We start from the raw sequence: 12,967 nt of genomic DNA, 5'->3' as shown, positions 1-12,967 counted from the left end.
GTGTAGCTATCATATGTAAATAAAAGAATAAAGCAAGTGCCTTAGGTCATGAATAGAGTGTGGGAAGCTTGGTGGGGAAAGGATATAATCCTGTGAATCATTACTCATGTAGATAAACCCTATAAAGTGAATAAGTTTATCACATGAGTAAAGGTAACAGGATCAGGCACATTTTCTGGAATGTCTTTCTGTGGAGAGAATTTAGAGAGCAGACTTAGATTTAGATTTGTTTTGATTTGCATTTTTTGGCCAAATGACCTTTTCCCAGTGCCTGTTTATTGAGTCATATACAATCAAGGGAAATAACCCAAGTTAAGGGTAGAGACTTAGAAATTAAGAGGGGTTTCACAGACTTTTCTGAAAATTCTCTTTATGCCCAATGACCAGGAAAGGGAGTTTTGACGGGGGGGGTGAAACCAATTTTTCATAAGTGCATTGTACAGTAACAAAGAGTCTCACAACAGGATCAAACAACGGTTTAATGCTACTCGATGGGCATGTCTACACATGAATATTAATGTGACGCAATAAACTAGTGCAGTTTGCTCTGGAGTTTATTGCTCCTAGGTGCAGCGTTTACACATGTGGCCAGGGCCGCAATGTGTTGAGCTAGGGTGGCTCAGCCTTGGCTGGCAGGGAGCCCCAGGAGTCAGCCTACCAGCCCAGAGCTGCTCCGACCTGGCTCAGTGTGCTGCGGGAAGGGCTGGCTGGAGCACATGGGTAGAGGGCTCATGCCCCAGCCAGCCTGGTCACTGTCTACACGTGCATTGTGGTGAAGTAAATAACTCCACTGTAGGGTAGCACTTGTGTTGGGTAGCACTAACCTACAGCCAAGTGAATTAGTTTATTCTGGCCTTATAGCTCCACACGTGTAGATAGAGATGCTTTACTGCGGAGTTAAGTAGGTAACTCCACAGTAAGTGTCTCATGTAGATGCCCCCAGAATGGGGAAATACCACAAAATCCACATTGTAGAAAACAAAGATCCTGTTAGGCCCCAGTAGGTAAAGTAGCGTACTTACAAAGGAGATTATCTGGTCCCATTGCCTGTGACAACAGGGGACTAGATCTGATGATATAGGAGGCTTCTCTGGTCCTGTGTTTCTGTGAAAGTTCAGCTGCTGCCATCTTCCTGGGCAGACAAAATAAGGCAGCCCCACAGCTTATTGTGTAGATGTGTTTGTCTTCTTCATGTGCACAGCCCTTCCCTTTGCAGCAGCTTTCTTTGCTTGTGGAAGAGTTTCCCAAACTTCACCTATGTTCCTAAATTCTCTCCTGTCTTAATTACTTGATGCAAATGCTACTTAAAACATTTAAAACTAGACCGGACCAAAAAACCCCAAACCTAGAAAAATCACAGTCATTGAAGTTATGCAATGGTAGGAGATGCTAATTTAGAGATCCTTATAAGGGCCATGACAATATTTGTAGCACCTGAAAGGACTGTACCATATATTTGCATAACATTTATGCAGAGGTCTACAGCCAATGTAAATCAGCCTGTCTCCACTGAGTTCAGTTGAGCTATGCCAGAGTAGACCAGCTTGAGTGTCAAAACTTAAGGGCGTTTATACATGTGCTTCGGGGCAGGGGGAAGGTGCTTTAGTTAAAGCAGCTCCAAGAGCCACGCTAATTAAAGGACCCTAGCATCTTGTGTATCAGTGTCCTTGCGCTTACAAAAGGTGGCAAGGGCACTTTAACTAAAGCTTGTTGAACGAGCTTTAGTTAAAATGGCCCTGCTGCCATTTTTCAGCGTGGGGGCACCGATGCCTGAGATGCTGGAGTCTGCTGGAGCGCGGTCATTACCACGCTCCAGCAGACTCGCTGCTTGTGTGTAGGCACCCTAAATGACTCGTAATAAAATAACAGATGTCCAAAATCAATTAAAACTTGAACAGAAACCGTAGCAAAGAACAAAACCATATATGCATCTGTTTCAGTGCTAGGGATTGAAGAAAGAAATGCTTTTAGAGCCCCCAAATAATCGCCTTTTCTTTTCTGTTTTCCAATACAGCCAACTAATCTAAGAAATCCTGAACTGGAAAGAAATGGACTTTATCCTCCCTACACTGGTTTGCCAGGATCCCGACATTCATGCATCTATCCCGGTCAATATAATCCTTCCTTTATTAGTGATGAAACCAGAAGAAGAGACTATTTTTAATCAGAGTGAGTGGGAGTGGAAGGTCATCGTAGTTACGTGCCGTGTGTTCACCAGGTACATGCTGTCACCTGGCAGCTCACTTGATGCCAGTTTTAGTCTTCACTTTTACCCGTATGGGGGACTTCAGTCTCGAGACAACACAGAGCAGAGCTGCCTTGGGAGAACCCCTTCACAGCTGTGGTGGAGAAGCGAGGAAAAGAAGGAGCCCACATGCAGAGCGATATAAGACACAAGGAGAAGTTCATGGAAGTTAATCTGTACTCCAGTTTTTTCTTTCACCTCTTAACTTACATCACGCGCATGTGGTAGTAGATCAGTACAGACAGACTAACTGATGATGGCACCCTAAAGCTAAAACCACTAGGGAGTGTTTTGTTTACAGGTATTGTAAATTGTTGGTCTGACTACTGTTTTTCCTTATGGCCAACCTGTATGCCAAGATACACACTGTGCAGTTGTTATGGGTTGGAGGTTTGTGTTCACTGCAAACTTTTCTCCTTTTCTGTGCCCTGTTCTGCTTCCTGCACTGGATTGCCCACAAATTACCATTTTCTTATTGGAAAGTATCAGTCTCTCAAAATGCCTGCTCAGCTGAGCCCTGCCTCTGGCCACGCTAGCTGAATTTGTAAGCTGGCTTTTGTGAAGACATACAGGGAGCTTAGCATGCCTCCTCCATATGAATGGGAAACAAAGATGGAGCTAACTCCCAGAGTGGATTTTAAAAATCTTCTTTGTGTTCAGAAAACTCTGAATGTAGCAGTGTTTTGTCCACCAGTCTACAGTGTTGTTCAAAAAGTGTGGCTTTAGACTGTAAATAGTCACCGTAGCAGTCCCCAGCAGGACCTTACCTAGGGCTGTATCCCAGCCGGGATTTCAGTGCACTTCAACAAGAGCGAGGTCAGGTATTTCTTGATGGAGTCTTTTATAGGAAAGTATAGGAAGCAGTTCTCATTGCTTTGAAAAGATGAACACATTGCTGAAGATCCGTAAGTGGAAAGTGGTTAAGTGTTATAGCATTTATGGGACAGAGATGATGTCAACTTTGGGCAGTGCATAAGAGGGAGTGGACCCAATGCCTGCCATTGATTTTGGTGGTAGCTATAGGAATGCTTTGCAAAACTGGAGGTCAGGTTTGTTGTAATGAGTTACACGCACTGTGAGAAAAGCACAAGATCCTAAGTAATGAAGGGTAAAGGATTCTAGACTGACTTCTTCCATCAGCCCCATTAACAGGTGAATCTGAGTGAAGGATCATTCACCGCCCCTTCATTTCATTCATGGTCATTTACCACCTGTTTACCACGGAGCTAACTGGACATTTTTTACTAAAATGTTGCAAATTTTTTTCAAATTTTTCACCAAAAAAGTTTTCCCCTTTTCTGCTAAGTTTGTCATTGTTTTTGAGCAAATCAAAATGTCAGCGTTTTTCAACATTTAAAAAAAATGCTGTTGTTCTCGATCAAGTGGGTCTAATGTCAAAATAGTTTCTCAGTGCTGTTTTACAGTTGTTTTCTCCTGTTCTGTTTTGTGCTGCGCTGTGCTTTCCCCAAACACTTTTCATTTTTTGAGATGCCGCGCTGGGCTTTTGTAATTCTATTGATCGTTGTGAAAGAAGCTCAAAGTTGATAATTTATTACATCCTTCAGCATGGGTCTGAGCCAAAGGTCCCTGACTGCACAGGTGAATGCTTAGAGCCGTTCATGTTAATCAAGTACAGCAACGGCTTGTCTTCACTGCCAGCTCACACAAGTTGTAAGCTGAATGTTGCTCCTATTATGATTATCAGTCATGCAAAAAAACCCTTAATTACAATGTAATCGTTCTGCTCTGCAGGCTAAAGCTTATGTCCGTCCAACCCCTTAGCTGCTATTGCCTCTCTGAAGCACAGATGAGCTCTGCTTAAGTGCTGCTGATTCTCCAGTGTCTTCCCACAATTTTTCCTGCCTGTGCCCAGAGAAGACAGGCAACTTCTCTCTTAGTACGCTGCAGATGTGAGCCCAGCAGTTGTGTGTGTGTGTTGCAGCCCGAATGCCTTTTTGTGGCACAGCTGCCCTCACTCAGGCTTGACTACTTCAAGAGGCACCAGTGAAGATAATGCAAGTGAACTCTGCTATGAAGACATGTCCTGAGTCGCTGGTCAAGAGAGGAGCTGTTTACCGTAGAGACTCTGAACCCCCGACCCCTTTGCACTGGGTGGCGGTAGACTTCTGGCCTCTGTTACTGCTTGGTCCCGCGATGTAGGCAAGGCATAACAGGTGTATGCATCCAAGGAGGAAGGGTCTCATTTATGGCATGCAAGTCTAACTTGAGCTCATGAACAGAAGTAGTAGTGTGGCCACACTCCCATGCTCTCACTTCTTTGGGGTCAGGCTCTCCTACCCTTCTTGTCCTCCTGAAACGCCACCAAACTTCATGGCTGCCTTGGGCAGGGTCAAGCTAATGTTTAGCATATCTCAAGCAGGGGCCTATTTGCCGATGCACATGAGAATCTGATCCTACAGGGTGCTGTGCAGTTAGTAATTATGATGTCTCTGAGTAGGATTTAGCAGGACTCCCTCTGTCAGTAAGGGTTGCAGGACCCCTGCTTTAACCAGTTGAAAAATCACAGGGAATTCGTACACTGTTTTTCCTTGTAGTGGCTTGGATGCTGTTCTTAGCTTTGGAACGGGAAATGGGATCTGATTGTTCCTGATTTGGGTTATCTCACACTCTGATGGTTAGCTCTTCTGTATCATTTCTTTGTTGTTTTTAAACATGCCTTTGGATGCATTTTTAGCCCGTTAGCCTGGATGTTTTAGGAAGTTAGCCTGGAATTACTGAGCAGTCTCATTAGAGTCGGCAGAGTTACCCACCTTGCAGGGATGCAAGACGAAGCCTTTTCCAAAGGAGAACTCGTATTATTATTATTATAGTAAATCCTTGTGTCTAGCATAGGAGGAAGAGCATGGACAATCTTTGATGTTATGTTGGAATTAATCCTTCATGGGCTCCATTTGCTTTCAGACTGGTGCCCAAATGGACCCAGGACCTCATGGAGCAAATGCAATGGGTTTTTTTATATATGATCTTGACGATAAATTGAAATTTGGGAGGATTTATAGCATTTCATCCTTTGTCTTGAAATTCTTCATGATGTCATGCTGCCAACAAACTGCCACCTATTCCAGTCCACTTCTCAGCTGGATCTACAGATTTCTTCCCTACTATAAAAATACTGTTTAGGCAGAGAATGTAATTTTCCAAATTCCACCAAATTCCCATTGATCAGAACTCCGCTAGCCTGCCGAATGGTGGCTGGGTGCATGGCACCCCAGTGAGACGGTTACAGTCCTGATCGTCATTGTGGGGGTGTGATGCGTTGCCGCCTGGCTCTCTTCAACTAAACACAAATCCCTGATCTAGTTCTGACCTTGATCTCTGTTTCTGTCTGCTTGTCACCTTTGTACACAAGTACTATCTGGCAATGGCACGAGATGTGCTATTCCTGTCTAGAGATGAGGAAGAGTCCAAGATGACTCATTCTTCCCCAATGCCATTTTCGTTCTTTGGTGCTTTCTGTTACGTAACTAAAGAAAAGCGGTCTCATTTTTTGAGGGCTCAGGTTCTACATTTTAGGATCCCAGAACTGCGATTTTGGCTCCCCTCCCATGTGTCACTATTTTCCTGGGCGAAGAGGATTAGATAGAAAGGAGCATGAAAGATGTCTGCGGTCTGAGATGAGCTAGGACAGGCTACGTGCCGTTCGCCTGAGGCGGTGTTTCCTTCTCCCCAGAGGTGCACCAACCAGAAATGAAGATGTTTGCAGATCTACAGCAAAGTGCGTGTGCGTTGGCCCGAGTGCCTCAACAGCCAGGCTGAGAGAAGCAGCCGGTACTCAGCCCAGCTGCTGAGGGTGTTCAAGACACACGGCTGAAGCTCAGGCTCTTATTTACTTAACGGACGTAATCTGCTGCTTCTCTTTTCAGGTACCAACAAAGTGTTGGAGCGTAAAATAGGGTGATAGCAAGAACAAAAGGCCCTTTGCCCTTGACAGCATCGGTGTTGTGCAACACAGCTAATTAGGCCATTTGCTGTTGCCACATCTCACCATAAAGTCCTGATGTTGTGATCAGATGCCAGGACGGACACTCCCTGTACACGGGTGCAGCTGGGTACAAGGAGCCTTTACTATCCAGCAGTTACAACCTGCCTCTGAAGACAGCACTGAGCTGCACCACCCTAGAGAGAAACCTTTCCCTTGCAAATGACACAGGTCCTACAGTATCTCTACCAGACTTTCCCCCACCGGTGCACTAGTGCGAGGGAAGGACGTAGCAGGCTTGGCCGCCGTTACACAGCCCTGCTATATTTTATAAACATTCCTTCCCAATTCTTGTCCAATGTCTTTTCCAAATCCATCTGGGTTTCTCATGCAGCCTGCTCAATGTTTGCTCTTTCTTACTTAAACGTTGTGTTTCCTTGTTCAGCATGGCTTAGACAGGGATGATTCTGCCTTGAGCAGGGGCTAGATGACTTCCCGAGGTCCCTTCCAGCTTTCCTTTTCTGTGATTCTGTGCTTTCCACGCTGACAATTGTTTTTAACTTTTAGCAGACCAGGGACTTAATCCCACTTCCATTAAAGTCCAAGGAAAAGTCTTCTCTGATTTTAATGGGAGTTTGATCCAGGCCTCAACTCATTCCAGCTTCAGGACCACCTTGGTTTTCATTGCAGATAATATTTCAGCTCTGTCTTGTGTGCTGGACACTTGTGCGACATTTTTGCTGCCTTTAATATTGTATTTAATTTAAAGAAGTGTACTTAATGTTGTAGCAAACCCTGTATTATGTGAGATTGTACATATGTTGTTGTACAAGGTCTGGAGCACCTTCTTAGAGAGAGAAAGAATGTGAATTTTATACGTTGACTGATCGCATTTCTCCTGTGCTAGGATCTTCTGGGATCGTAAATGATGTTTGTGCGTGTTCATCATAGTTGACAAACTGCTTTCTAATTTCTGCTTTACTTCCCCGTTGGAAAGAGAATGGAGCCCCCCACTTTTGAAGGGGGGTGTCTACCATATTATGTCTGTTTTGGGAGTTTCAGTGAGCCATTGTATAGCATATTTATTTTTTTGTGTTTCTGAATCTGCTGAGGCTCAAATACAGGACAAAGATATGTACAGATGGTGGGGGAGGGTGGGGAGGAGGGACAAAAACAGCGGAACAAAAAGTCAAAAAAATATTTATTTATTTAGCAGAAATAAATGTCTCAACCCAGTTTAGGATTTGGTTTTTCGGTTGTAAGAACTGACTTGCGATGAGTGGGCAGTACCTTTCCTATGTGTTGATATGGGGTCTATGTCGGGAATACCTCTATGGGGGGAGAATGAGAGGTGTTGGCCTGACAGTCTTCAGAAGCAATATGCAAGTGGTCCGATCCTTATTTTGTCAAGACTCATTGAAATCAATGGGTCTTTTTGCCTGTGTAATCACTGTGAGGTATAGCCCAGTAATCTGGATACAACCACCTGATATGGAAAAGTCCCATGGAATATAAAAGAAAAGGGTAACTTTTCTTTTGGGGGGCCCAATAGAATTTGATTGAAAACTCCTTCTCTTCAGTAGACACAGAAGAACTAACTTACAGGAAGGATATTTTTCCTTATTAAATTATTTAGTTTATCAATGAAATTCGGTGGAAATCAGCTGGTTTCATCCCTCTACGTTTCCATAGGCTTTTTCCAAATAAGAAAGCAAACCAGATGCACCATCTTGGGAACAGCTTCCAAACTGCAACAGTGACGGCCGTCTGCAGGGAAGTCTGTTTGAAAAGGCACCATTTCTTTGTGTTTCTGTTATTAATCTGAATGTACAAACAGTAGAGCTGCTTTAGGGTTTTCATTGTTCTGGATTTCCCTTTGCATATTTCTGAATGTTAGCTTCTGAGCTGTGGTTTTTTTCATTAATTTTTACAAACCAGTGTTATTTAAAGGTGTATCATATTTGCAACCTCCACTAATTACACAGTACTGTAGTAGGAAAGTATAATTTTTAAGGATTGGATTATTTTTATACCTGCATCCAATATAATTAAATCTGGCGTTCTAGTCAGTATCATAAAAAAGATACAATAAAACTATTAATATTATTATGACTCTATGCTTTGATTATGGAATATAATTTTGTGCGCCTGTCGACGGCTTTCTGTGTAGGGAACAAGGATAAAATGCTTATTAAAGGGATTGTATGACATGGTTACATGCAGTAACAGAGGACTGTTCTTGATGACCCCAGAGGTTCCCTCTCTATTTGCTCATATTTGCATGGCCAAACTTCGCATGCTCCATGATGATATCCTCAAGCATGCTGCACTGCACTGTATGCACTGTACTGCATGATACTGCAGCGGGGCCAGTTAGGAGAATGGGACTACTGGTGCCATCCCTGAGCAGTGCTAGTCAGCTCACCCCAAAGCACCGTGTGGACATGGCTATGTAGCTTCTGGTTCAAGAAGCAGCTTATTCATAGCTTGAGGACAGCTCTCTGGAGCCTGGTACTGGATAGACACTGCTCCAGATTTCCCTTGACAACTGTGGTAGGTGTGAATTTAGAGTACCACTTCAAAGAGAAGAACTGCAGCCCTCTAATACTGGTAATTTATGGAAAATGGGACTTTATTATCCCAATGCAATAGAGTTTGAAAATAGAGTCCAGAGAGTGTCCAGACTGTGGGCTAAGCTCCCTCCAGAAGTGGTGCAATTGCCTACCCTGGAAATCTTCGACAGGAGACTGGACGGTCACCTTGCTGGGGTCATCTTACCCTGGTTATCTTTCCTGCCTGGTGCAGGGGGTTGGCCCCGATAATCTTGCAAGGTCCCTTGCAGCCCCTATGAAACTATGAGTTTGAGATTGTAAACGCAACAAAACTCAGCTGCCATCCCATCTGGCATAATATACAAGAAATCATTACTTTGGATCTAGACCAGCAGTTCCCAATCTGTGGTGCGGGTATCACCAGTGGTACTCAGACAACCTGTCAGTGGTACGCATTAACAGATTGATTATAATTACTTTATAAGACAAAAATTTGCTGGTGGCACTTAAGGTTGAGCTGAAAAATGTGCTGGTGATATCTAAGGTTGTATCGTTTTAAATTGGTGGTGCACAAGCTGTCAGAGTTTTGGATCTGCTGATCTACACACATCTCTTTTCCATGTGCTCGCTGAAACCAGATGCTATGAAATAGATAGTGTCTGGCACTGCCTAGCGTCCGGAGCAGTAGCATCCAAGTTAAGCCAAGGAATCTTTGCTGTACCGTGACTGTAGATTAACCCCAGCAGATTAAAATTCCCATCTGGGCAAAGGCACATGTCGCTAGGGTGTTGAGAACCACTACTTAGGTCTCGACTTGGGTAGTGGGCCCTTGCAGAAACATCCGGCTCTGCTGTTTGTTGCAGCAGGTCTGAATTTTTAGCCTCAGACGGCTCTGTGACGTCCTGATTTGCATGTTCCTGCCCAACTCCCAGCTGGTCTAACGAACTCAAACCTGCTGTATAGGATTCACTGCAGCTGAGTAAGAGGATTTTGTGACTCTTGGAAAATGGACAGAAGAACAATATTGTAAATTTAGCTCTGTATGGTAGGTTATCCATGACCATCAAATATATTTGCAGTGCATACCCTAAACCAATGTGGAGCTGAGATCTACGAAAAGGGGAATGTGGCAAGATGGAGCAGAACCATTTTTGGGTCTACTTGATAAGCATGTGGCATTGACTCCATCTAACTCAGACCCCCTGCTTAGATTATTTAGTGTCACTCCCCCTTTACCAACATGTAACTTGTGTGCAGACAATTACTTGTATCTATCCGGTGGGCCTTGTTTAGAGAAGCCAGAGTATAAAGATGTCTAGTAACTGATACACAAAAAACTAGAACTCTTGGTTCCAAAATGATACCTTTTAGTAGATCAGCTAGGAAATTGCAAGAAAATTGTCCTTTTCTGCAAGCTTTCGGGATCAAAGTCCCTTCATCAGGCTCTGGGAAAAGTGTAGATGGTACAAGATGGTAAAAAGTCCCCATAGATAGGAAATAAACTTCATTGTTGCACAGCGGGAGCTGAAGATGGATGGCTGTCCCTCTGGGTCCATGAGTGCGAAGGGACTTTGACTCCGAAAGCTTGCAGAAAAGGACGATTTTCTTGCGATTTCCCAGTTGATCTAATAAAAAGTATCACTTTGGAACCGAGAATTCTAGTTTTTTGCATGTCTTCTTGTCTCAGACCAACATGGCTACCAAGTGCACCCCTAATAACTGATATAGTAGAAACACCAAGAGCAAAGCTTCTAGCCAAAAAAGCATCTGACTGGAATATGCAAATAGTCCCTAGGTTGACCTTAAACCATTGTCCCAGTTGCCCCACATCCCACTTGAAACCTTGTTGAGGCTCACAGCTTCACCACGATTAAACGAACCGTCTCTTTAGAGTCAGCTTCAGTGTCCTACCCATGATCAATCCAAATGAATGACTCCAATAGTTAACCATTAAAAATAGAAAATCTTTGTTCACCAACGCAATTTATGGCTCTTGTCTGCCATATCTTATCGCTGACCCACAAAAATTAAGTTTTATTTTAAGGAAGTAATTTCCCTTGAGAAGGGGAATTAATTTTCTGCTGTTCAAGGAAGTGCTCCAGTATCACCTTTGGTTATAATGTGGTGCAACTGTGCGTCTCAGAAATATTGATTGACTTAGCTACTGATTAAGCAACACCTTTTGCAAACAGCTAAGAATGGCTATATTTTAGGGCTGGGCAAAATACAGTCCATGAGCCACATCCAACCCGCCAAGTGACTCTCTATCTGGCCTGCAACCAGGCCCAGCCCGGGTGTTGCGGGCATCTGAGCCGTGGCACGTGCAGCCAGTCCAGCTGCCCCCCAGTGCAGAGGGGCTGTCTGGCACAGAGCGCAGCCCACCCTATTCCTGCGCCGGGCTCTTGGGCATGCCAGGAGCTGTAGTCCGTGGGCATGGGCGACACGGCAGCTGGACTCAGCTTCCCAGGAGTTCCTTCTGGCTGCCATTGCCAGTGCATCCACAGCCATTTCCACCAGCCCCTGCCCTGCTGCTCGAGCACCCTGACCCATCCACCCTGCATCCACTGCTGGGGGTGCCAGGCAGAGCGAGCGGGCAGGCGGGGTCAACACAGAGACCAGCCTGGGACCCCTATGCAGGGTGTACTTGGCTGGGCAGATGGGATGGGGCTGTGGGCAGGCAGAGAGTGGCGTATGGGGAGGGATGGGCGGCTGGCACCAGGGCCAGGGCCAGAATCATGGGGCAGTGACAGCGTGGGGCCGGGGCCTGGGGCAGCGCTGCGATCCGCTCCCTGCGCGTCCTCGCAATGGGCGCTGGTTCCACAGGCAACAACCTCTTGCAGGGATGCGCAGGGACCAGATCACAGCTCTGCCCCAGGCCCCAGCCCTGTGCTGTCACCACCCCATGCATGATCCCACCCCATATGCCCTCCCACTGCATCTGGCACCTCTGCTGGTGGGTGTGGGGCAGACAGGTCTGGGGCTGGGTAGGATCTGGCATCTCACTGCCCGCTGCCACACTGGGTGGTGTAAACAGCCATGACGGGCACCAACGGCAGGTCAGCACCTTCTTCCCAACAGGTCTCAACAGCTCACCAAAACTCCTTCAGTGGCCCTCCAGCCCAAATAATCCCCCCCTCCCCCCCATATCTAGATTGTTTAATAAATGGCTTACAGCTATTGCTGATTTAGTGGTAGCATTACTTGTGTTTATTTCTGCAGAAATCTAATACTTCACTTTTTTGTCCATGCCCAGCTATGTGGCCCACCTGCTCCAGCGTCTGCATGTGCGCATATGATGGTTGGGTTTTTTCCATTCACTGCTTTCTGGAAAAGTTTGTACCTTCCCTACAGCAAAGGTCAGCATTGCTGGTGCAAACAGACTTCCGCTAAGTACAATTACATGAAATGAGAACGACAGCACACAAATAAAAGTGCCGCAAGATTCTCCTGTGAACCTTTAGGTCAATCTTTTTGGAGCAGTGCGCCGCCCCTGGCAGCGGGACGTGGAGCAGTGGAGCCCCGGTGGCCAGACGCGGGGTGGGGGGTGGCGCACAGCCGAACACAGCGCGGTGGCGGCCGCCGCGTGCGAGCTTCTCCCACCCCTGCATCCAGCCGGGCAGGCGGTGCCTGCACAGCAGCAGGAACGGTGCATGGAGGTGCTCCGTCCCCACCCAGCCACACCTACCCCTGAAGGCCTTCTCATGTACCCCTGAGGGTAGGCCCTTAGGCCTTCGCTACAGAAATGGGTACTCACCGCTCACTGAACTAAAATTTTAAATTATCTTCTACAACTATACAGGGCCAGACCCTCAACAGTTATATATGCCATTGCCAGCAAGGGGCAGCAGTGGGGGTTGTAGCTCATAATTATTAGTGCTATCCCATGGCTTTTCAGCCCATGAAATCCTCTTGGCGCTGTACGTTGAGTTCACAAAGGCCAGAAGTCTCGCTGAAGCCTGGTAGTAACTGCGTAATGTGTTCTGAGCTAGTACTGAGCCTGGGCCTACTGTAAGGATTTCAGGCTGAGCATGGGGAAAGCAGGTAGGTGTAAATAGTTACTTCAGCCTAACCCGTCTCTCGAGTGCCTTCCACAGCCGGGTGAGTGGGATGTCTCATACATCTGTCTACAAACTTAAATGGACTATATATAGATAAAAAATAATTTCTTAAAAAAAAAAAAAAAAAAAAAAAAAAAGCTGAATGAGTTGACCATTAGATCCTGCTGAACCG

The 12,967-nt window shown here is 45.6% G+C and overlaps 1 protein-coding gene across 2 annotated transcripts in view; it reads left to right on the top strand.

Annotated features, from left to right (window-relative positions):
- Positions 1–8,302, top strand: part of HEG1 (heart development protein with EGF like domains 1) — a 79,369-nt gene extending 71,067 nt beyond the window's left edge. For both annotated transcript variants that reach the window (XM_019554214.1, XM_019554215.1), the window contains one exon: positions 2,015–8,302. In XM_019554214.1, the coding sequence (XP_019409759.1) occupies positions 2,015–2,164 (150 nt within the window). In that variant the 3' untranslated portion in view covers positions 2,165–8,302. The remainder of the gene's footprint in view (positions 1–2,014) is intronic.
- Positions 8,303–12,967: the final 4,665 nt, after the last annotated feature.

The sequence above is a fragment of the Crocodylus porosus genome, unplaced genomic scaffold (genome assembly GCF_001723895.1).
Source record: "Crocodylus porosus isolate Cpor-Errol unplaced genomic scaffold, CroPor_comp1, whole genome shotgun sequence".
In the NCBI taxonomy this organism is placed as follows: domain Eukaryota; kingdom Metazoa; phylum Chordata; order Crocodylia; family Crocodylidae; genus Crocodylus; species Crocodylus porosus.
Note: the sequence above shows the minus strand (reverse complement) of the source record. Positions and strands in the feature narration are given on the sequence as shown.